This window comes from Elephas maximus, chromosome 16, assembly GCF_024166365.1.
Source record: "Elephas maximus indicus isolate mEleMax1 chromosome 16, mEleMax1 primary haplotype, whole genome shotgun sequence".
In the NCBI taxonomy this organism is placed as follows: domain Eukaryota; kingdom Metazoa; phylum Chordata; class Mammalia; order Proboscidea; family Elephantidae; genus Elephas; species Elephas maximus.
In genome coordinates, this window is record NC_064834.1 from 56,603,147 (window position 1) to 56,629,396 (window position 26,250).

The 26,250-nt window shown below is 41.9% G+C and overlaps 1 protein-coding gene across 1 annotated transcript in view; it reads left to right on the forward strand.

Moving 5' to 3' along the window:
- The window catches only part of SORCS3 (sortilin related VPS10 domain containing receptor 3), a 673,703-nt gene that overhangs the window by 490,414 nt on the left and 157,039 nt on the right, over nucleotides 1-26,250 (forward strand). The window contains exon 6 of the mRNA XM_049856137.1: nucleotides 19,685-19,749. Coding sequence (XP_049712094.1) covers nucleotides 19,685-19,749 — 65 coding nt within the window. The remainder of the gene's footprint in view (nucleotides 1-19,684; nucleotides 19,750-26,250) is intronic.

The window sequence follows — 26,250 nt, forward strand, 5'->3', positions numbered from 1 at the left end:
TCTTCGGGGATGGTTCCTGTCCTGTGTCATCAGACGTTCTGGGGAGCATTGTCTCCGGGATTCCTCTAGTCTCAATCATACCATTAGGTATGTTCTTTTCATGAGAATTTGGGGTCTGTATCCCACTGGTCTCCTGCTCCCTCAGGAGTTGTCTGTTGTGTTCCCTGACAGGGCAGACATCGATTGTGGCCGGGCACCAACTAGTTCTTCTGGTCTCAGGATGATGTAGGTCTCTGGTTCATGTGGCCCTTTCTGTCTCTTGGGTTCTTAGTTGTCGTGTGACCTTGGTGTTCTTCCTTTGCCTTTGCTCCAGGTGGGTTGAGACCAATTGATGTATCTTAGATGGCCGCTTGTTGGCATTTAGGACCCCAGGCGCCACAATTCAAAGTGGGATGCAGAATGTTTTCCTAATAGAATTATTTTGCCCATTGACTTAGAAGTCCCCTCAAACCAAGTTCCCCAGACCCCAGCCCCTGCTCCGCTGACCTTTGAAGCTTTCATTTTATCCCGGAAACCTCTTTGCTTTTAGTCCAGTCCAATTAGGCTGACCTTCCTTGTATTGAGTGTTGTCTTTCCCTTCACCCAAAGCAGTTCTTATCTACAGATTGATCAATAAAAAGCCCTCTCCCTCCCTCCCTCCCTCCCTCCCCCCTTTGTAAGCACAAAAGTATGTATTCTTCTCCGTTTTTTCTATTTCTCAAGATCTTATAATAGTGGTCTTATACAATATTTGTCCTTTTGCAACTGACTCATTTTGCTCAGCATAATGCCTTCCAGATTCCTCCATGTTATGAAATGTTTCAGAGATTCGTCACTGTTCTTCATCGATGCGCAGTATTCCATTGTGTGAATATACCACAATTTATTTACCCATTCATCCGTTGACGGACATCTTGGTTGCTTCCAGCTTTTTGCTATTGTAAACAGAGCTGCAATAAACATGGGTGTGCATATATCTGTTTGTGTGAAGGCTCTTGTATCTCTAGGGTATATTCCGAGGAGTGGGATTTCTGGGTTGTATGGTAGTTCTCCCTTTTCTAACTGTTTAAGATAACGCCAGATGGATTTCCAAAGTGGTTGTACCATTTTACAATCCCACCAGCAGTGTCTGAGAGTTCCAATCTCTCCGCAGCCTCTCCAACATTTCTTATTTTGTGTTTTTTGGATTAATGCCAGTCTAGTTGGTGTGAGATGGAATCTCATCGTAGTTTTAATTTGCATTTCTCTAATGGCTAATGATCGGGAGCATTTTCTCATGTATCTGTTGGCTGCCTGAATATCTTCTTTAGTGAAATGTGTGTTCATCTCCTTTGCCCACTTCTTGATTGGGTTGTTTGTCTTTTTGTGGTTGAGTTTTGACAGAATCATGTAGATTTTAGAGATCAGGCGCTGGTCTGAGATGTCATAGCTGAAAATTCTTTCCCAGTCTGTAGGTGGTCTTTTTACTCTTTTGGTGAAGTCTTTAGATGAGCATAGGTGTTTGATTTTTAGGAGCTCCCAGTTATCTGGTTTCTCTTCATCATTTTTGGTAATGCTTTGTATTCTGTTTATGCCCTGTGTTAGGGCTCCTAGGGTTGTCCCTATTTTTTCTTCCATGATCTTTATCGTTTTAGCCTTTATGTTTAGGTCTTTGATCCACTTGGAGTTAGTTTTTGTGCATGGTGTGAGGTATGGGTCCTGTTTCATTCTTTTGCAAATGGATATCCAGTTATGCCAGCACCATTTGTTAAAAAGGCTATCATTTCCCCAATTGACTGACACTGGGCCTTTGTCAAATATCAGCTGCTCATACATGGATGGATTTATATCTGGGTTCTCAATTCTGTTCCATTGGTCTATGTGCCTGTTGTTGTACCAGTACCAGGCTGTTTTGACTACTGTAGCTGTATAATAGGTTCTGAAATCAGGTAGAGTGAGGCCTCCCACTTTCTTCTTCTTTTTCAGTAATGTTTTGCTTATCCGGGGGTTCTTTCCCTTCCATATGAAATTAGTGATTTGTTTCTCTATCCCCTTAAAGTATGACATTGGTATTTGGATCGGAAGTGCTTTATATGTATAGATGGCTTTTGGTAGAATAGACATTTTTACTATGTTAAGTCTTCCTATCCATGAGCAGGGTATGTTTTTCCACTTAAGTATGTCCTTTTGAATTTCTTGTAGCAGAGTTTTATAGTTTTCTTTGTATAGATCTTTTACATCCTTGGTAAGATTTATTCCTAAGTATTTTATCTTCTTGGGGGCTACTGTGAATGGTATTGATTTGGTTATTTCCTCTTCGGTATTCTTTTTGTTGATGTAGAGGAATCCAAGTGATTTTTGTATGTTTATTTTATATCCTGAGACACTTCCAAACTCTTCTATTAGTTTCAGTAGTTTTCTGGAGGATTCCTTAGGGTTTTCCATGTATACGATCATGTCATCTGCAAATAGTGATAGCTTTACTTCCTCCTTACCAATCTGGATACCCTTTATTTCTTTGTCTAGCCTAATTGCCCTGGCTAGGACTTCAAGTACGATGTTGAATAAGAGCGGTGATAAAGGGCATCCTTGTCTGGTTCCCGTTTTCAAGGGAAATGCTTTCAGGTTCTCTCCATTTAGAGTGATATTGGCTGTTGGCTTTGCATAGATGCCCTTTATTATGTTGAGGAATTTTCCTTCTATTCCTATTTTGGTAAGAGTTTTTATCATAAATGGGTGTTGAACTTTGTCAAATGCCTTTTCTGCATCTATTGATAAGATCATGTGGTTTTTATCTTTTGTTTTATTTATGTGACTGATTACATTAATGGTTTTTCTGATATTAAACCAGCCTTGCATACGTGGTATAAATCCCACTTGACCAGGGTGAATTATTTTTTTGATGTGTTGTTGGATCCTATTGGCTAGAATTTTGTTGAGGATTTTTGCATCTACATTCATGAGGGATATAGGTCTAAAATTTTCTTTTTTTGTGATGTCTTTACCTGGTTTTGGTATCAGGGAGATGGTAGCTTCATAGAATGAGTTGGGTAGTATTCCGTCTTTTTCTATGCTTTGAAATACCTTCAATAGTAATGGTGTTAAGTCTTCTCTGAAGGTTTGGTAGAACTCTGCAGTGTAGCCGTCTGGGCCAGGACTTTTTTTTGTTGGAAGTTTTTTGATTACCGTTTCAATCTCTTTTTTTTGTTATGGGTCTATTTAGTTGTTCTACTTCTGAATGTGTTAGTTTAGGTAGGTAGTATTGTTCCAAGAATTTATCCATTTCTTCTAGGTTTTCAAATTTGTTAGAGTACAATTTTACGTAGTAATCTGAAATGATTCTTTTAATTTCATTTGGTTCTGTTGTGATGTGGTCCTTCTCGTTTCTTATTTGGGTTATTTGTTTCCTTTCCTGTTTTTCTTTAGTCAGTCTAGCCAATGGTTTATCAATTTTGTTAATTTTTTCAAAGAACCAGCTTTTGGCTTTGTTAATTCTTTCAATTGTTTTTCTGTTCTCTAATTCATTTAGTTCAGCTCTAATTTTTATTATTTGTTTTCTTCTGGTGCCTGATGGGTTCTTTTGTTGCTCACTTTCTATTTGTTCAAGTTATCGGGACAGTTCTCTGATTTTGGTTCTTTCTTCTTTTTGTATGTGTGCATTTATCGATATAAATTGGCCTCTGAGCACTGCTTTTGCTGTGTCCCAGAGGTTTTGATAGGAAGTATTTTCATTCTCGTTGCTTTCTAAGAATTTCCTTATTCCTTCCTTGATGTCTTCTATAACCCAGTCTTTTTTCGGGAGGGTATTGTTCATTTTCCAAGTATTTGATTTCTTTTCCCTAGTTTTTCTATTTATTGATTTCTAGCTTCATTGCCTTGTGGTCTGAGAAGATGCTTTGTAATATTTCGATGTTTTGGATTCTGCAAAGATTTGTTTTATGACCTAATATGTGGTCTATTCTAGAGAATGTTCCATGTGCACTAGAAAAAAAAAGTATATTTTGCAGCAGTTGGGTGGAGAGTTCTGTATAAGTCAATGAGGTCAAGTTGGTTGATTGTTGTAAGTAGGTCTTCTTTGTCTCTATTGAGCTTCTTACTGGATGTCCTGTCCTTCTCCGAAAGTGGTGTGTTGAAATCTCCTACTATAAATGTGGAGGTGTCTATCTCACTTTTCAATTCTGTTAAAATTTGATTTACGTATCTTGCAGCCCTGTCACTGGGTGCGTAAATATTTAATATGGTTATGTCTTCCTGATCAGTTGTCCCTTTTATCATTATATAGTGTTCTTCTTTATCTTTTGTGGCGGATTTAAGTCTAAAGTCTATTTTGTCAGAAATTAATATTGCTACTCCTCTTCTTTTTTGCTTATTGTTTGCTTGATATATTTTTTTCCATCCTTTGGGTTTTAGTTTGTTCGTGTCTCTAAGTCTAAGGTGTGTCTCTTGTAGGCAGCATATAGATGGATCGTGTTTCTTTATCCAGTCCGTGACTCTCTGTCTCTTTATTGGTGCATTTAGTCCATTTACATTCAGCGTAATTATAGATAAATAAGTTTTTAGTGCTGTCATTTTGATGCCTTTTCATGTGTGTTGTTGGCCATTTCATTTTTCCACATGCTTTTTTGAGCAGAGATGTTTTTCTTAGTAGCTTGTGAGATCCTCATTTTCATAATGTTTAACTTTGTGTTTGTTGAGTTGTTACTTTTTTCTTGGCTTTTTTCTTGAGTTATGGAATTGATATTCCTTTTTGTGGTTACCCCTATTTTTCTAATTAAAAACCTAACTTGTATCCTTCTATATCGCCTTGTATCCCTCTCCATCTGGCAGTTCAATGCCTCCCTATATTTAGTCCCTCTTTTTGATTATTGTGATCGTTTATCTATTGATTTCCATGATTTCCTGTTATGTGTATTATTTTGTTTATTTATTTATTTTTTAGAATTAGTCTTAATTTGTTTGTTTTTGTGCTTTCCCTATTTGAGTTGCGTTGATATCAGGACGTTCTGTTTTGTGACCTTGTATTGTGCTGGTACCTGATATTATTGGTCATCAGGCCAAACAATCTCCTTTAGCACTTCTTGCAGTCTTGGTTTAGTTTTTGCAAATTCTCTAAACTTGTGTTTATCTGTAAATATCTTAATTTCTCCTTCATATTTCAGAGAGAGTTTTGCTGGATATATAATCCTTGGTTGGCAGTTTTTCTCGTTCAGTGCTCTGTATACGTCGTCCCATTCCCTTCTTGCCTGCATGGTTTCTGCTGAGTAGTCTGAACTTATTCTTATTGATTCTCCCTTGAAGGAAACCTTTCTTTTCTCCCTGGCTGCTTTTAAAATTTTCTGTTTGTCTTTGGTTTTGGCAAGTTTGATGATAATATGTCTTGGTGTTTTTCTTTTTGGATCAATCTTAAATGGGGTTCGATGAACATTTTGGATAGATATCCTTTCGTCTTTCATGATGTCAGGGAAGTTTTCTGTCAGGAGTTCTTCAACTATTTTCTCTGTGTTTTCTGTCCCCCCTCCCTGTTCTGTGACTCCAATCACTCGCAAGTTATCCTTCTTGATAGAGTCCCACATGATTCTTAGGGTTTCTTCATTTTTTTAAATTCTTTTATCTGATTTTTTTTCAGCTATGTTGGTGTTGACTCCCTGGTCCTCCAGAAGTCCCAGTCTACATTCTAATTGCTCGAGTCTGCTCCTCTGACTTTCTATTGCGTTGTCAAATTCTGTAATTTTATTGTTAATCTTTTGGATTTCTACATGCTGTCTCTCTATGGATTCTTGCAACTTGTTAATTTTTCCAGTATGTTCTTGAATAATCTTTTTGAGTTCTTCAACAGTTTTATCAGTGTGTTCCTTGCCTTCTTCTGCATTTATCCTAATTTCATTTGTGATATCTTTAAGCATTCTGTAAATTAGTTTTTTATATTCTGTATCTGATAATTCCAGGATTGTATCTTCATTTGGGAAGGATTTTGATTCTTTTGTTTGGGGGGTTGGAGAAGCTGTCATGGTCTGTTTCTTTATGTGGTTTGATATGGACTGCTGTCTCCGAGCCATCACTGGGAAACTAGATTTTCCAGGTAATCAGCTAAAAAAAAAAATGCCGTCAGATCCCTATCTGAATTCTCCCTCTGTCTCCGGGTATTCGGATGTTAATGGAGCCGCCTGGGGAGGGTGGGGAAGGGATCAGAGAGCTGGGAGTGTAGCACCACAGAATATAGAGCTGAACACTGCGTTCACAGTCCGCCCCCGTCCGCCAAAATCCGGGCGGGACGGCTTCCCGGCTAGGACACTGCTTTCCCTGTTCGGAGACCTGTCACTTCCTCCCGGGGACTACTCCCTCCGGTGCGCGGCACCGCTCGCGCGCACTGGGTGGGAGTCTCCCGCATGAACAGGTGGGCCCGCCCCCAGGGTCTATTCAGGAGAATATAATTGGACCCCGCGCTCGTGTCCCTCCTGCGCGCATGCCCAAATCCCAGCGGAATGGCTCCCCGTCTGGGACGCTGTTTTCCCCGCTCTGAGACCAGTCACTTCCGGGGATTTCTGGGTGGGCGTCCTCCCGCACGAACGTGTGGGCCCCGCCCCGGGGTCACTTTAGGGAAATATAGCTGACCTCCCCCCCACTCGCGCCCCGCCTGCTTCCTGCCAAACTCCTGGCGGGACAGGTCCCCAGCTGGGACGCTGTTCTCCCTGCTCCAATATCGGTCACTATCTCCCGGGTGCTTCTCCCTCCGGCTGCGCCCCTACGCCGCCCGCGCCAACCAGCTAGACTTCCTCCCAGGATGGGTTCGGGGGGGAAGGGCTGGGCCCCCCGTCTATGCCGTCTGCCCCCCTGGGCTCTGCCCCAGATCGGGCTCTGAAGGTCACCTGCCTGGTACGCTGGCTCCTAGTTCTGAAAACGGTCGCTGTCTGCCCGTATTTGTTCGTTTTCCGTCTCTAAGTCTGTGCTTGTTGTTCAGAGTTCGTACATTGTTATGTATGTGATCGATTCCCTTGTTTTTCCAAGTCTTTGTTGCAAGAGGGATCCGCGGCAGCGTCCACCTAGTCCGCCATCTTGGCCCCCTCCTTTTACCTTTTTTAAATTAACTCTGAATTCCTCCTGCCCTTCCAGTCACTACCATGTAATCTTACATTTCATTACACGCGGCCCCCCAGGCTTACCTGAGGCAGCCATAGAACACCCACCACTACTGAGAGCCCTAGACTCAGAGTCCGCAGACCCTGTTGTGAGGTCCAGCTCTGCCTAACCTGGCTGGACCATCTCCGGCAAGTGGCTTCACCTTTCAGAGTTTACTCATCTGTGGAGTGGGCACAATAATATCTACCTATCAAGACTGTTAAGACAATAAAATGAGACAATGGTATGAAAGTGCTCTGCAGACTGTCAAGTGTTGTGCCTCTCAGCCTCCTGCTCCCCGGTTCCCAGAAGCCCCTTCATCTGCCAATGCTCCCGCTCCACGCCTGCTGAGGTGCGGGTGCAGGTGGGCTCTAGCAGGACAGGGTGGTCATGAAGCACTCTCCAGATGGGTGTGGTTCCTGCCTGTGAGTGACACCTCAGGGACCTCATCAGCCAGGGATTCCTCTGCCTTCAAATGCCCTTGATTAGATGTGTTTCCCCACAGAGAAGGGGACAGGGCTGGGGCAGAGCAGGGAAGATCCTTGACAGTCAGGAGGGTAAGGGCTGTACAAAGTGCAAAGGAGGAGCTCCCAACACGTCCTTCCTCAACAGCCACAGAGTGACAGAGCACCAGAGACTAGGGATGGACTGGATCCCTGGATCTGTCCCTGCCCCTCCCTTCGAGCCGCCCATTCAATTGGCAGAGGAAGAGCTGCACCCAGAGGGATGCAGTAACTCAATCAAGCCACATAGCTAGCTGGTCAGTGTAAAGACTATGACTGGAATGGAGGCCTGTGTCCCAGTCCAGCGCTGTTTGTACTACATTTCAGCGCAAGTTTTTATTAGATGATTTCGCCATAATTAGTAGGTGCTGAAACCAGAGAAAAAGAGAGAGTTTGCGTGTGCACGGATGTGTCCCTGTACACGCTCCATAAGTTTCCCAGAACCTAGTGTGCATGCGCTCTAAATGTGGCATGAATCATTTCATTTCATCGTCACCAGACCCCAATGAGGAAGTTTTGATTGTTAGGGTGAGTTGGAGGTTTAGAGAGGTTAACTGACTTGCACACAGCTAATAAAGTGCAGAGCCAGGATTAGGATCTAGAACCCATGACTCCAAGGCTCCCTTCTTAACCACTGCACTATTGAAGAGGCATGTTCTTGTCCTGAAAACAGAGGATTTGATGAGTTTTTGGTGATAAGAGAAACTCCAATAGGTACTAACTATGTCATTCCAAGCTCGAGCATGGGAACTCTGAGGCAATGAGAGCTTTGTCCATTCCTAATTGATTTCCATTAACTGGTCTCTGCAGTCTCCATACCTTTATGAAGGAGCTCTGGTGGTGCAAATGATTTAGCACTCAACTTTGACCCCACCCAGCAGCTCTGCAGGAGAAAGACCTGGCAATCTGTTTCTGTAACACTTGCAGCCAAGAAAACCTTGTGAGGCAATTCTGCTCTGTCCCATGGAGTTGCTATGAGCTGAAATTGACTCAACAGCACCCAACAACAATACCTTTATGAAGGTATATGTCTCTCAAATTACATCATCTGTCCGCCTTACTGACTACTCTACTGCCTCCGGCCCATAGGCCCTCATTCTGTTGTTGGACCCCAGTGCTGAGTGCACAGGAGCACTTGGAAATGCTTGCTCTGGAAGTCACAGGATCACACTGGTGGACTGGCAGGATTTATTTATGCCTCTCTTGCCTATTCATTTTATAAGACCCCAACCCTGTGGACTCTGACAACCTGCAGGATACCCCCACTTCAGTGTACTAAAGCACTTGCCATGTTTTCTTTCAATTATGTGCCTCCCTGTGTTTCCCACATCAGTTGGAACTTCTAGAGAGCTGGAACATTGTCTTACTCCTATTGCATCTTCCCTCCCCTTTCATTGTTTTGGTATTTGACGTATAGTAGGTGCTCAGTACTTGTGTGCAAGTCGGATGAATTATTTATTTGGTGTGGTGATCTACCCAGGATTGTGGTGATGGGGATGATAGAGCGATGTGCCTTCTCAGCCCAAGTTTTCATAGAAACTGTTGCCAATCTAAATACCACTCTCTGCTCATCTTCTATAACAGGATTTGAGTGTTTGGGGCGTTTCAGTGGGCACTGCTTTTATTCTGAGTTTGCATTTCTTGTTAATTACCTCACAGCTTACGTGAGTGGCAGTGTGTATTGATTCAACCTGGGCAGGAAGACACACTGGATGAGTGAAGAAGTGGGAGGAGGATCTTCACAGAGCACTGCTGTTTGGGGCCACTCGTGCTCCAAGTTGTAATGTTATAGGTACATCCCATCAACTGGAAAAAGATACAAAGTTAAATAAGACACTTTTCTAAATGAAGTAGTTTATAATAAAGATTACCTTTATAAAAATTTATTTCCAGAGCAAAAGAATGACGACAGCTTTAGAAATAGGAGAATTTGTCCAGTGATACAAACAAAATGCAGGGAATGCTTGTAGGCTTCCATTTGTGGGAACCAGTCCATCATCCCTGGGTTGGTGACTTTTCAAGTTCTGCCTTATTATGTCTTCAGAGTGCTCTTGTATGATATATCCTACCCTTACAGCATGCCCACTTGCACCACTATGCCTTGGATTATATCACCCCTCTCTTCTCCTTGACTTTGTAATCACACAAATTCTTCAAGCCTAGCTAGAGTTATTAGAGTCCAAGAGAAGAAATGCACCCAGACCTCAGAAAGGACCTACCCAGAATCTCACTGAATGCTGTCTATTTTTTTTCTTGGGTTCTCTCTTCTTCTGGCCTCCCAGTTAAAGATGTCTGAGACAAGTTGCTTTAAGCCTCATGTTACATTCTCTCAAACAAATGCCAAAGTCTGGGAAACAAATCTCTTTGAGCCAGCTTGGATTGAGGTCTATCTCTGGTCTAATCAGCTGTAGAGAAGAGTCACGGTCATACAGTATAGACTAGGGTATGAGGGTCTGCGTCTAGAAACCTGAATCTGGAGGGAGCAAGCAGCAGACAGATAAAAACCAAACCCATTGCCATCGAGTCATAGTGACCCTATAGGACAGGGTAGAACTGCCCCATACAGCTTCCAAGGCTGTCAGTCTTTACAGAAGCCGACTGCCACACCTTTCTCCTGTGGAGTGGCTGGTGGGTCTGAACCACTGGCCTTTTGGTTAGCACCCCAGTGCTTAACCACTGCACCACCAGGGATCCCTTAGAGAAAGGGGATGTTTGTGATTTGGGACGAAAGTTCCCAAAGTGTCCACTAGAGGAGCCATTTTCCTTTGAGCTGAATGAGATCTCTGACTTGCTGCTCCAGCATTTTCACAGGATGATCACACTTGTCAAGCAAATCACAGATGACTGTTTGTCAGATTCAATATTACTTTGAAGATAAGTGGTGAAAATAGCATAATAATATAAAATGAAGATTTTGTTCACTTAATTGCCTAGAGATTAATTAAATGAAGAAATCTGTTTCACCATATTAAGGAGCTATTTTCAGTATTTATCTTAAACATACTGCTGGGGTTATTATTATTGTTCTTATTCATGTATTTATTCATCTACTCAACAGATAGTTGATAAAGGCAGAGCAAGGCACAGTGCTAGACACTAAGGGAAAATGCAGTTTAATCAGATCTACAGCCTCTCTTTAAGGAGGCTGTTCTGAAGGAGAAAAAATTCAGGTGCACAAACAGCCGAAGTTGGAGTAAGACAAATTGTGTTTGAACTTAAGCTCCATCTATTTCCTCATATTTGGTTAGGTAATCTGACATCTCCAAATCTCCAGCGTCTCATCTGAAAAAATAAATTATACTACTGATTTCAATCAGTTTTGATATCTTCAGTCACACCGTATAAATGCAAAAGCTGGTCAATGAATAAGGAAGACCAAGGAAGAATTAACGCGTTTGAATTATGGTGTTGGCAAAGAATATCGAACGTACCATGGACTGCCAAAAGAGTGAACAAATCTGTCTTGGAAGAAGTACAACCAGAATGCTCCTTACAAGCGAGGATGGTGAGACTTTATCTCATGTACTTGGATATGTTATCAGGAGGGACCAGTTGTTGGAGATGGACATCATGCTTGGTAAAGTACAGGGTCAGCAAAAAAGAGAAAGACCTTCAACAAGATGGATTGACACAGTGGTTACAACAGTGGGCTCAAACATTGCAATGATAGTGAGGATGGCACAGGACCAGGCAGTGTTTCCTACTGTTGTTCACAGGATTGCTGAGTTGAAACTGACTCGATGGCACCTAACAACACTGATCTCAAATAAGTTTGTCTCAGGATTAAATGAGATAATATATTTAATTCGGTGGTAAATTCTTGGCACATTACAGGTGCTCAATAAATATAATTGCATTTAAGAAAATGTGAGCGCTATACCAAAAAACCCATCGCTGTCAAGTCGATTCTGACTCATAGCAACCCCATAGAGTTTCCAAGGCTGTAGATCTCTACAGAAGCATACTGGCACATCCTTCTCCCATGAAGCCGCTGGTGGTTTTGAACCACCAACCTTTCAGTTAGCAGTCAGCTGCTTTAACCACTGCGCCACCAGGGCTTCTTGTGAGTGCTGTAGTAAGCATTATATAGTATTAACTATTATCACATGGCTCTCTTCTGAATGTTTTACATACATGTAGTTCATTTAGTTCCCATAATGACATAATAACAGTATGAGATGAAAAGGGTATTGTTATTATCCAGATGAGAAAATTGAGGCAGAGAGAGGTTAAGTAAATTGCTTACAATTCTACAAGTACTAAGAGGTGGAGCCAAGATTCTAACCTAGAAAGTCTGACTTCAGGATTCATGCTTTTAACTAAAAGCCAATCAGGAGAGGGGATTTCAGGCTCAGGTTGTAGAGGGTGGTGGTTATTTCAGGCTTTAATGAGTGATTCTCAACTCTGACTGTACTTTGGTATCACTTGGCACCACCTAAAAGTTAATAAGTCCTGGACTATACTCCAGGCTAGTGGTTCTCATAGTGTGATCCCTGGGCTATCATCACCATCATCATCATCATCATCAATCATAGTCATCACCTGACTACTTGCTAGAAATGCAATTTCTTGGGCCTCAACCCCAGACCTAATGAATCAGAGACTCTGGGAGTGGAGCCCAGCGCCTGTGTTTTAACAAGTCCTCTAGGGGATCCTGATGCTTGCTAAAATTTGAGAATTAACAATTAACAATTGCTCCAGACCAATTAAACTGGGAATTTCTGTGAGTGGCCTAGATATTACTACTTAGAATTTTTAGAAAGTTTTCTGGGTGATTTTAATATTCAGCCAGGGTGGCCAACCACAGCTGGAATGGGTTAGTGAAGATCAGAGGAGACTTCCTGGAAGATAGATGTTGATCTGGGCCATAAAATGGGAATATGCCGAGTGGCAAGAGTGTTCCAGGTGGTGGGGACAGCTTGAGAAAAGACATAAAGGAGAGAAAGTTTGTGTTGTGAATTGGAGAAATAGGTCGAGGTAAACTTGTTTTGAACTTTAAATGCCCGGCTAATAAGTTTTTTTTTTTTTAATAAGTTTATAAAACGTTTGTACTTTGACCTTATTGGTATTTCACCCTCACTCACTCATGCATAGCCCAGCTTCCAGTTTTCTTATTCCTAGGGCAGTTGTACCCTGGAATTCATACCTACAGGGAGTGAAGAATGCACAGGAGCTGTGCCCTACCACTTTCTCATGCAACCAAGTGTGTCTGGAGTCCCAAACCAGATTCTGGGGCCACTGGATGCAAACTAGCTGTGAGCCTTTGCCCAGTTTTGTGAGGCTCAGTTTTCTGATCTATGTAATTGAAGAGGTTAGATTGGATACAGTGCTTCAAAGGCGGCTTCATCCAGCTGTCTCGGGGACTGTCATGATTGGGTGAGCTGTTAAGGTTCCTGTTTGACCTGCTGTCTATGTTGGGATTTAGAGACTGTTTGAACAGAGGGTTCAGTTGCAAAAAACAGGTTTGAAAACCACTTTATCAGCTGTGTCCACCTGTAACAGCTGTGAGTATATGCTTTTCAGAGCTGGTTTCTGTTTCTTGCCTAGAGCCTCGACCATGCCTCCCGACTTTCCTTCATTCTTTGTGGCCTTAGTCTTTGCTCTGGACTCTGAAGGGCTCCCAACTTTGGAAAATAACCATTGCCCTTCTTCTCCGATTTTCATATGGTCCTTGTGCTGTTGTTGAGCTCTTTAATTGTTACCAAATTAATGAAAGCGTTAAATACCCCCAGGAGGAAGCCACTTCAACATTATCCAGGCCTGTAGAGATTTTTTTTTTCCCCTTTTGTGGCAGCAGTTGGTGATGCTTAACGCAAATATTATTTAGGGCACACAGGAGAGAGACATCTCCTTACATCATAAAAAGGTTTGTCTTTGAGGCCCAAGTATGTGTTCAACCCTTATACACAGGGGCTGAGGGGGTTAAAAGACAAATTTAGGCCATGATTTCTGGCCTTAGGAAGTTTGTCTGACTGAATGAAAATGTTATAATCATTCATTAAACAAATACTTATTGATGATATACCATGTAGTGTATATATTGATATACTATCTAGCAAAACCTTTTGAAGTTACATGTCTGTCAGTTTGTTGTACTGTGGGAACTTACACATTGCTATGATGCTGGAAGCTATGCTACTGGTATTCAAATACCAGCAGGATCACCCATGGCAGACAGGTTTTAGCTGAGCTTCCATACTAAGACAGACTAGGAAGAAGGACCTGGCGGTCTACTTCTGAAAAGAATTAGCCAGTGAAAACCTATGAGTAGCAGTGGAACACTGTCTGATACAGTGCCAGAAGATGAGTCCCTCAGGTTGGAAGGCACTCAAAAGATGACTGGAGAAGAGCTGCCTCCTCAGAGTAGAGTTGACCTTAATGACATGGATAGAGTCAAGCTTTCGGGACTTTCACTTGATGATGTGACATGACCCAAAATGAGAAGAAACAGTTGCAAACATCCATTAATAATGGGAATATAAAATGTACGAAGTATGAATCTAGGAAAATTGGAAATCATCAAAAATGAAATGGATCACATAAACATTGATATCCTAGGTGTTAGTGAGCTGAAATTGACTGATATCGGACATTTTGAATCATACAATCATATGGTCTACTATGCTGGGAATGACAACTTGAAGAGGAATGGCATTGTATTCATTGTCAAAAAGAACATTTGAGCACCTGTCCAGAAGTACAGCACTGTCAGTGATAGGATAATATCCATATGTCTACAAGGGAGACCAGTTAATATGACTATCATTCAAACTTATGCACCAACCACTAAAGCCAAAGATGAAGAAATTGAAAATTTTTACCAACTTCTGCAGTTTGAAATTGATCAGACATGCAATCAGAATGCATCAATAAATACTGGTGATTGGAATGCGAAAGTTGGAGACAAAGAAGGATTGGTAGTTGCAAAATATGTACGGCCTTGGTGATAAAAATGGTGACAGAGATCCCATGATAGAACTTTGCAAGACCAACGACTTCTTCTTTGCAGATACCCTTTTTCACCATCATAAACAGCTACTATATACTTGGACCTTGCCAGATGGAAGACACAGGAATCAAATCGACTACATCTGTGGAAAGAGATGATGGAAAAGCTCAATAACGTTAGTCAGAACAAAGCCAGGGCGTGACTGTGGAACAGACCATCAATAGCTCATATGCAGGTTCAAGGTGAAACTAAAGAAAATTAGAACAAGTTGAGGAGAGCCAAAGAACAACCTTGAGCATATCCCAGTTGAAGTTAGAGACCATCTCAAGAGTAGATTTGACACGTTGAACACTAATGACCGAAGACCAGACGAATTGTGGAGTGACATCAAGGACATCATACATGAAGGAAGCAAGAGGTTGTTAAAAAGTCAAGAAAGAAAAGACCAAAATGGATGTCAGAAGAGACTCCGAAACTTGCTCGTGAACGTCAAGTAGCTAAAGCAAAAGGAAGAAATGATGAAGTAAAAGAGCTGAACAGAAGATTTCAAAGGATGACTCAAGAAGATAAAGTATTATAATGACATGTACAAAAACCTGGAGGTAGAAAACCAGAAGGGAAGAACTCACTCAGCATTTCTCAAGCTAAAAGAACTGAAGAAAAAATTCAGGCCTCAAGTTGCAATATTGAAGGATTCTACAGGGAAAATATTAAACAATGCAGGAAACATCAAAAGAAGATGGAAGGAATACACAGAGTCACTATACCAAAAAGAGTTCAACCATTTCAGGAAGTAGCATATGATAAGGAACCAATGGTATTGAAGGAAGAAGTCCAAGCTGCACTGCAGGCATTGACCAAAACAAAAAACAAGGCTCCAGGAATTGACAGAATACCAGTTGAGATGTTTTGACAAATGGATGCAGCACTGGAAGTGCTCACTTGTCTATGCCAAGAAATTTGGCCAACTGGCTGGAAGAGATCCATATTAATGCCTGTTCCGAAGAAAGGTGATCCAACCGAATGTGGAAATTATCAAGCAGTATCATATCACACCCAAGTAAAATTTTGCTAAGATCATTCAAAAGCAGCTGCAGCAGTGTATTGACAGGGAACTGCCAGAAATTCAAGCCAGGTTCAGAAGAGGACGTGGAACCAGGGATATCACTGCTGATGTCAGATGGATCCTGGCTGAAAGCAGGGAATACCAGAAAGATGATTACCTGTGTTTTATTGACTATGCAAAATATTTGACTCTGTGGATCATAATAAATTATGGATAACATTACGAAGAATGGGAATTCCAGAACACTTAATTGTGCTCATGAGGAACCTTACATAGATCAAGAGGCAGTTGTTTGAACACAACAAGGGGATACTGTGTGGTTTAAAATCAGGAAAGGTGTGCGTCAGGGTTGTATCCTTTCACCATACATATTCAATCTGTATGTTGAGCAAATAATCTGAGAAGCTGGACTACATGAAGAAGAACGGGGCATCAGGACTGGAGGAAGACTCATTAACAACCTGCGTTATGCAGATGACAAACCCTGCTTGCTAAAAGTGAAGAGGACTTGAAGCACTTACTGTTTAAGATCAAAGACCGCAGCCTTCAGTATGGATTACACTTCAACATAAAACAAAAATCCTCACAACTTGAAGTTCTCAAAGATTTCATTTTGCTTGGATCCACAATCAACAGCCATAAAAGCAACAGTCAAGAAATCAAAAGACACATTGCATTGGGCACATCTGCAGCAAAATACCTCTCTAAAGTGCTGAAAAGCAAAGATGCTACCTTGAAGACTAAGGCGTGCCTGACCCGAGCCATGGTGTTTTCAATTGACTTATGCATGCAAAAACTGGGTGATGAATAAGGAAGACTGAAGAAGAATTGATGACTTTGAATTGTGATGTTGGTGAAGAGTATTGAATATACCATGAACTGCCAAAGAACAAACAAGTTTGTCTTGGAAGAAGTACAACCAGAATGCTCCTTAGAAGCAAGGATGGCAAGACTACGTCTCACATACTTTGGGCATATTATCAGGAAGGACCAGTCACTGGAGAAGGATATCATGCTTGGTAAAGTAAAGGGCCAGCAAAAAACAGGAAGACCCTCAACAAGATGGATTGGCATAGTGGCCGCAACAACAGGCTCAAGCATAACAACGATTGTGAGAATAGTGCAGGGCCGGGCAGTGTTTCGATCTGTTGTACGTAGGGTTGCTTTCCTCCCTAATTCCCTCCCTCTGATTGTTTCCCCCACCCCCCGACTCCATCCCCCTGACCATTGCCATTTTATCCCCTCTCTCCTCTATGTGCAGGCTCTCTGTCACACTACCAGATCTCTTTCTCTCGGTATATCCACACCATTCTTTCAGACCGCATGTTCCTCACTTGGGGGAGACATTTCTCCTGACAGTTCTGACCCAATGACAGTTTCTGTGCTTGTTTTTACCTGTGTTGTTTGCCTTGTTTTAAGCTTCTAAGAGGCAAGGACTTAGCTTCTTTTGTTAATAAAACCCATCGCCTTCAAGTCAATTCTGACTCATACCAACCCTGTAGGACAGAGTAGATCTTCCCCATAGGATTTCCAAGGCTGTAAATCTTTATGGAAGAAGACTGCCACATCTTTCTTCCATGGAGCAGCTGGTTGGTTTGAACTAATGACCTTTCAGTTAGCAACAGAGCACTTAACCGCTGCACCACCGGGGCTCTTTTTTTTTTTTTTAACAGAGCGTAGTGTTAATAGAGTGCAGTCAACCTTAATTATTATGGTTTCAATTCTGTTCGTGCTAGCTGCCAGTGACCATGGGGGAGCGTGGAAGAGTAACAGCTGAGACATCTCTAATCTGGAGAATACCAGCTTGTTTATAAAGAAACGGGGGCTGCAGAGCAGAGATGGTGTCCATATAGACTGCACAGTCCCTGCTGCTGCCTCCACCCCTGTCTGTGTCCCCTTGAGTGACTTCCACATTGAATTTTTGGCATTATCGCAGGTGGATGGGGTTGTTTGTAAGCTCAATAATATTTTAATTCACTGACTCGACGACACTGGTTGGGGGGCGGTTAACATATAGGCAGCGCTTACTATGTACTAGGCACATAGGTTCCAAGGATTCAAAGATAAATATGACAGGGTCGTCCCCTTCAAGATTTATATCCAAGTAGGGAAGACACTAGGAGCCCTAGTGGTACAGTGTTTGAGTACTTGCTGCTAACTGAAAGGTGGGCAATTTGAACACACCAGATGCTTAGCAGGAGAAAGATGTGGTGGTCTGCTTCCATAAAGATTTATAGCTTTGGAAACCCTATGGGGCAGTTCTACTCTGTCCTATAGGGTCGCAATGAGTCAGAATCAACTCGATGGCAATACGTTTGATTTGGTTTGGATAGTACGGATGCTATAGAAGCAGAGAAGGGACCTTTCAGTGAAATGAGGGAATCCAAAAGGGCAGCTGGAGGGATGAGAATTAGGTGAAGAAGAAATGAGGTCAAAGAAGGTTGGGTATGAAAGACAGTGCAAGTAGAAGGGGAGGAGCCCTGAAGGATGCTGCTGCTCCAGGCCGGAGATTCAGGGCATCTGTGTAGCTCCGGCCTACTCCCTGTAATTACCAATTTCCTTGTGCCTCGGTTTCCCCTTCAGTCAAACTTGAATACTGATGTCTGCTCTCCTTACCTTAGGAGTTTGCTGTTAGGATCAAATAAAGATGATCAAAATGAAAAGATACTGATGATCATCAGGGAAAACTGTCACTTGAGTAGAGCCTCATTTATTCAGCTTCTTTGGGGAAAAAACGTGTTTTATATAAAAGTGAAATTTTTAGGTAACCAAAGGTTACCCTTTAAAGAAGTAATCATTTTATTTTATCAATTTCTTCAGTATTTTCTAAAATATGTCGCTTACAACCCTCATTTCTTAAACTGTTTCTTAAACAGTGTCTTACCCTGTTTGGACACCAGTAGCCCCCTGTTCCCTTTTTTCTATAATTTTAGTCTCTGAGCATTAATGTCGGGCACTGAATGATGCTATAGCACAGTAATGCCCTCAGGGCTAGTGAGAAGTGGGGGGATTAGCGGTGTGGACAACTGGGTTTTGAGTTCTTAGATCTGCATTTTGTAGATTTTCTAATTCTCTTTCTCTCTCTGGTATTTGCTGTTAAATCTTGCCATTTTTAATTCTACTTCCTCTTTCTAACTTGATGCTTTTTATCTTTTGAAGACTGGAAAACCAGAAAACCAATCTTGTTGGAATGATAGTTAAAATAAGAGTAAATAGACTATCAGTAAGAACCAAAGATCTTTCCAAAGGGTGCAGATTGTGTGATCCTTAGCACTTGCATGTATGAATGGATAAATTGGCTCTTTCAGCTCATTCTCTGAGTCTGACTCTGTCCGGATATCTGATGCAAGCATCAGCTGCCTGGGACTTCACCTGTGGAAGGTCGGAGGCCGCCAGGATTAGTTTGTAGGCATTCTCAGCCTTCTTCCACCTGTGGGCCACAAACCTTTAAGGTTTTCCACCCCAACCACCTGAAGAAATTCATCCTTGTCAGTCCAGGCTTTGAATGTTTGTTCCTAAATAATGATAATGGGCAGAGAGTCTTAGTAAGGCAGGAGGAAAGACAGGTAGAATGGATGAAACTCAGGAGGGCAGGAGTGGCTTGAAGCCAGAACTGAGAGTAAACCACCTCCGCATCAGCAGCGTGGAGCAGTCCCCATCAGCAGCATGGGGCAGGGAGTGGCCACTTTAAGTGGGAGGGCAGAGGGGAGGAAGTGGTAGAAGCAGTCAGGGGTGGCAAGGTGGAGGAGGGGAAGAAAACAGGGAGTTGTGTAAAGGTGGGGAAGGGGCAGGGATGGGTTTGCACCAGCATTGTCTGCTTTGAACTCTGTACTAGTTTATGTTTTCTCTTTTCTTTTCTTGGAGAGTCACTGGCATGACTACAGGACTCATGGCTTTGCAACTATTAACGGTGACAGTTACTGGGAGCATTTGCCACTGCAGAGTCACCAGTGGCCATATTGTCAGACCCCACAGAGCAGAGCAGTCCTTCTTGAGAAAGTGGATTTTGGGTATTGGTTGGCCACTGAGTCTTCCCACTTTGTGGTCTGTTATCCCTGTGACCACTGAACCTCTGTCCATTCCTTTTTCCAGGTCAGTGGCCGGATTGGATAAGGAAGCAGACCTGGTGCATATGGAGGTGCGGACAACAGATGGATGTGAGTACCACCCCAGGTGCCCAGCTAGGCCCAAGGAGATCTGGCCAAGCGTCTCTCTTCCCCCAATTTGTATTTTAATAGTTTGGGAACATGAAAAGCCCTGAGCGCCATTACTGCCACATTCGTCCTTATTTCCCAGAGTAGGGGAGACACTCTCAGGCCAGGGGGAGATGTTTCATTGCTTTAAACCCCCAGGAATGAATTTTCTGGGGATGTGAGTTAATGTGATGAATTTTGAGGCTCCTCTTTGTAATTTCTGTACAATTTGAACAGGGATGTCGTTAGCTCATCATGGTATTTTGCGTTCACATGGTCAATTGCAGAGGCTGCCTGCTTGTAAAAAAAAAAAAAAAAGGATTGTCTCGATAATAGCTTACAAAAATAAGTAACTGGGCGATTATTTTCAAAAGTATTTTTTAATTCAACACATGTTTAGCGATGGCCTGCTGTGTGCCAGGCATTGCTCTAGGCCCTGGGGAGACAGTGGTGACCAAGACCTACGTTGTTAATACACACAAGGGGCTCTGTTCCAGTGGTGGAAGCTCAAAATTTCACACATATGACCCTCTTACATGTTGTTCAGGAGCCCTGGTAGCACAAGTGATTAACTTCTTGGCCGCTAAACGAAAGGTCAGCAGTTGAAACCCACCATGCCGCTTCGCAGGAGAAAAATTTGGCAGCCTGATTTCCGTAAAGATTACAGCCTTGGAAGCTCTATGGGGTAGTTCTACTCTGTCCTGTAGGGTTGCTGTAAGTTGGAATTGACTCGATAGGCAAGGGGTTATACGTTGGTCAACTATGTCCATCTTACACAGTACTTACTGATGAATTATCATTTTACACAAAAAAAAAAAAAATTTTTTTTTTTTTAATAAACCTGGCTCTGACACTGTGGAGCAAACCCAATATAAACTGGTCCCTTTTCTTGTTTAGATATAGGAATCTCCATTCTAGCCCATTCCTGGTCTGTTTCTTTGGGAGTCAGACTTCCAGATTAAGCAAAAAATCACAGGATTATCCCTTCTCCTGGTAGAGTTTAAACATGTCAAAATCAATCAATTTGGTTAACAATAGTGTGATTCATGAGATTCAGGATTCAAATTGCCTTTTCTCCCTTCTTTTCTGGAAATTGCCTTTCTCTGAAGGTCTTCTGTGCTCTCTCTCTGTCTGTCTCTTTCTCTCTCTCTTTCTCACACGCGCGCACACACACACTGTCCCTCCCTCTACCGAGAGACAATTGAGTGTCAATAAAAAATGTTAACTTAGTACCTTGAGAGTTGAGTTAGAGAATTAACTCTTATTATTTAGAAGCTGTTTGACCTTGGACAAATCTCTTAATCTTTCTGTGATCTCTCATATAGTGTTTTATATATCTGAAAACACTGAGAAATATAAGAAATATTTTCGTAGTTTTTTAGTTCATCATTTGGCTAATAAAGATCTTAATGTACAGTAAAATTTATAATGAGGCAGATTTTGGTTCAGCAACAATCAAGAGTATCTAAAAATGACACAGGCTGCTTTGTGAAGTAGTGATATCCCCTTTAGTTGGAAATCCTCAAGCACAATCCAGATGGAGACCTTAGGGAGACACTGTAATAAGTGAGCCTGGAAGTGGACAAACATCTAGATATCCCTGAAATTTCTAGAATCAAAGACCCATAACACATGCCTCATCTCCATGCCATCATCGACCCTCATTAATCAATTGGTACACTTTCTCAATAAGCCAAGATAAAGTCCGGTACTTTTTAACAGAACATCCTGGGCAGTCATAAGTAATCAAATGGAGTTGGCCCACAAGGTGAAACTATTGGCCTTCCAGCCTAAACTGGAGGCTCAAGATGCATAGAATGTTAGCTCTTAAAGAATCTTGGATCATTGACTAATTGAGTGGTTTTCAAAGTCTGTAACTCAGAGCTCTAGCAGCTCTCTAAGACCTTAGAGCCAAATGAAGATAAAGAGAAAGAAGTCAAAAGGACTCAGACCCCCTGCCTTCTGTTCAACTAGAACAGGTATACTTAAATCCACTTTATGTATTGCAGATAAAGGATTGTTTTTGATAAAATGTTGCCAGAGTTTAAAAGAAGACAGAACAGATGAGAGATTTTCAAATTGCATGACTTTACAAATGGTACCAAAATGTGTAACAGCTCGCCCAAGGTCATGTAGACAGCCAGTGACAGGGACTGTGAACTGGAATGTGGATTTTGTTCTAATTCTCAGCCTGATGTCTTTCCATGTTTCACATACACAATGGTTAGGATCACAGATTCTAATGTCAAATGGCCTCAGTCAGATCCCAGCTCTGATACATCCTGGAGATGTGGAACCTTAGACAAGTTATTTAATCACTTTGTGCTTTAGTTTCCTCATCTACAAAATGGGAATGACAATAATGGTAATGCCTTATTGAGCTGCTGGAAAAATTAGATCAGTTAATGCATGTAGTTTCTAGAATACCAGCTGACAGCGTGAACATTCAAAAATGTCACTTCATGCTATCCTTATTATCATTATTATCATCAAGTTATAGTAATCAGGGGGGTTTATTTGTCATGTTGAGTGGAAAGAGCCCTGAATAGAGTATCAGGATTCCTAAGCTATTCAAGGTCACCATGATTTCTAAATGCCTATAACTTCGCCAGATTCCTTCTTATGTCACAAGAAGGCAGGGACCACTGGAATTCTCTTATGGGCAGTTCGAAGTTGCACAAAAACTCTAAATCCAAAAACCCAATAGGAAGGAATGAAAGCTGACTTGTTTTGTTTGTTTTTGGTACCTACTGTGTCTCAAGTTAGAGCCCTGGTGGCGCAGTGGTTAAGCTCTCGGCTGTTAACCAAAAGATTGGCACTTCAGATTCACCAGCCGCTCCTTGGAAACCCTATGGGGCAGTTCTACTCTGTCCTATAGGGTCACTATGGGTTGGAATCGACTCGATGACAATGGGCTTTTGTTTTGATGCATCAGGTCAGGAGCCCTGGTGGTGTAATGGTTAAGTGCTTGGCTGCTAACTGAAAGGTTGGTGGTTCAAACCCACCAGCAGCTCCATGGGAGAAAAGACCTAGTGATCTGATCCCATAACGATTACAGCCTAGGAAACCCTGTGGGGCAGTTCTGCTCTATCTTATAGAGTTGCTATGAGTTGGAATCAACTCAAAGGCACCCAACAGCAACCTCCCTCAAGTATTATTTAGGCATTTGCAGGAAGATCCCTTCCACTGAACTTTCTTTAGGCCTGCAAATAGGTTAATACCACTCCCTGAACAAGAAAAGGGAGGCATATGGAAGTTCAATAACTTTGCAGAGTTTCTTGGAAACTGCTTGTTTTTACTTCTCTGCATTTGAGAGTTAATGTTATTATTTAAAATAAATAGCTCCTGGGTATTTCTCTAAGACAAAATCTGAAAAGCTGAATTTGCTTTTTGTTCACAATTTTAATTTAATTTTTCAATTTTTGACAATCTGTATATTACCCAAAGGGATGGAAGTTGAGTGAATCTGGAGAAGTTTTTGTTTTTTTCTTTTCCTCTGCAGTGTCAAGAGGCATGACAAATAGGATAGTTTGAATATTTAATAACCTCAAAGGCAAAACATAGTCACAAGTCACAATATAATTCAACATAACAAAAACGTGTAGGCTTTTAATGTAATTTAATTCAATTTAACTAGAGTTTACTGAGGCTTTATAAAAGCTTGCCGAGAGAAGCAAAGATGACTAAAACAGTATTCCTTCCCATAGGAAGTGCTGTTTTGGAAAGATTTGGCAAAGCGAGCAACTCTGGAGTTTAAGGTAAAACTTGTTGATATAGATGAAAAGCTTGCCTTGCTAAATGGAGAGAGTTAGATGCTTTCTCCCTAAGCCCAACACAATTCCTGGCAGAAATGCAACCCCTTGAAAGAAAAAGAAGGCTATCAGAGTGCCTTGGTCTCTCCTTCCCTATTCCTCGGCTCTCTGAACATTTTCTACTCTAGCACAGGTGCCAGGCATGTTCACTTGTAAACACCTTACTCCCTCATTGGCCCAGGAATCTTCTGAGGGCAAGAACTATGTCTTGTATTCTCTGCTTCCTAACATTACAGACTGTATTTGACACCTACTGCTAGTTCATGAAACTTGGCCCAATAAAAAAACAAGTGAATCAGTCTGAGACCACCCCTTTTCACCATGGTCCAACACAGGAGATCTTGGTCCAACATATGCATGGTGAGAAGGCACAGAAGCAGGCCCTACCTGGGATATGTTTTTCTCTTCCTGGGGGACCCTTCCAGATCCTTCCAGCAATAGAACTAGTTTGAAACAGGGCCAGATATTTCCAAGGTTACTCTCTTCATGATACAGGGAACAAAGCCATGATTTTTCGTTTTTGTAAGCAGAGCAGTGACCGAACCATCTCTTAAAATTACATTAGAAAGACAGTTCACGTTTTGAAATACATTAATCATGCGGGCAGTGTGATTCCCATGTATTTGGGAACTCTCTTTCTGGTTTTGCTACAGAGATAATCCAAATGAGATCTTCATTCTGATCTGGTCTGTCTAGTGTTCCATTTGAGGCTATTTCAAAGGAGATGATGGAAAATAGAAGTTCAAGAATAAGGATTAATCAAAGTCAACCAATTAACATGTAATTATGTAGTGCCTTCCCTGATCTTCGCCTGCATAAAAGACCATGTGCAGTTTCACTTCCTTGTTCAGAAATTCCCATCACTCTTCCCCATCCAGGCTGAGCTCAAGTACTGCTTCCACCTTGAAAGCCCCCTTGATTATTCCAGCTCAGGCACACCTTTTTTCTTGTCTGAACTCTACTAGCACTTAAAGAAAGTAAACAGTGATGTAAGTCCAGAACATGACCTTACTAGTTGTCCATTGCCATCGAGTTGATTCCAACTTATAGTGAACCTATAGGATAGAGCAGAACTGCTCCATGGGGTTTCCAAGGCTATAAATCTTTATGGAAGCAAATTGCCACATCTTTCTTCCTCTGAGCAGCTGGTAGATGTGAACCTCTGACCTTTTGGTTAGCAGCCGAGCTCTTAACCTCCGTGCCACCAGGGCTCCTTAACTTTACTAGTAGGACCTGTGATATGATGGCCCTTTGATTCTCCATAATAAGACAGAACATTGTTGTTGTTGGCTGTTACTGAGTCAACCCTGACTCATGGCAATAACCATGCACCATAGGGTCCATAGGGGACCACGATGTTACGATCTATAGGGTTTGCATTGACCAAGTAGATCACCAAGCCTTTCTTCCTAGTCCATCTTAGTCTGGAAGCTCCTCCAAAATCTGTTCAGCATCATAACAACACACAAGCCTCCACTGATACAGGAGTAGTGGCTATGCATGAGGTGCATTGGGGAATCGAACCTGGATCTCCCACATAAAAAAAGGCGATAATTCTACCACTGAACCAACACTGCCCTTAAACGGAGCATTACTTATTATTAACTAAATATATGAAGGATGCCAAGAGTTAAATCTCCTCCCTTCTATTTTCATGATAAAACATAGCTAACAACAACAACAACAAATGTACCCACCACTGCGCTAAGCACTTTTCATGCATAATCTTATTTAATCTTACTTTTTTTTAATCCTGACGACAGTACTCAGAGGCAAATACTAAATTGCCAGCACTTCACAGATGAAAAACTGCCGCTACTTATCCGAGGGCAATCAACTAGTAAGTAGCAGATCTGAGATTTGAACTTAGTGCTTTCTACATCTATAGGCTTTGCTCCCCAGTATCACAATATGTTCAAGATATCTGGGCCATTTTCATTTTTATCAGATATCTAGTATTATTTTAAAGAAAAAAAAAAAAGTCCATGCATGTTAGAAGCCTGTTTTGGGATTTCAAATTGTATGGTAAATATCTTTTTTCAGTTCCATCATAGAATTTCCATCACTGTATCCAAACTTATTTGGTGGGAATGGCCAAAGTCCATATCTGGGACCTTTTGCAAATGGGAGGCTTGAGCCAAATGGTGTCTGCACTTACCCTGGGCACCGACAGTCCCCCACAACCCTCAGTTGCTTCTGCCAGGCCTGCCTGATAATTCACTCTTCCCACATCCTCCACTTTGGGTTCTCAACAGTGGGTACCGTAGCGCTTACTATCATGTCTGTGTGCTTTGAAAAACAAAAGTTTTGAGACGTCCAAAGTATAAGTCCAGCTAAAGACTGCAAGGCCTCTGAATTTTAAGTGGATTTCAAAAACTCATTTTAGTGCTGCCTTCCTGTTTAATCAGACCTTGAATTCCATGCTAGGCAGTGGCAAGCAAGGGAAAAGCCGACAAAGTAGGACGAGGTTGATATAATACTGCACCTGCCACGGGCCAAGGTGTAGGTAGCTTTTGATTTTGTGTGGAGTGGCCTTGAATAGTCACAATTCTTTTTTAACGTGTCCAGATCAGACAGTGAAGAGCAAATAGGCCGGGGAAACAAGCCTGGGGACGGGAGGATAAGCAGATGTCCTCCCGTGTGTACCTTTGAT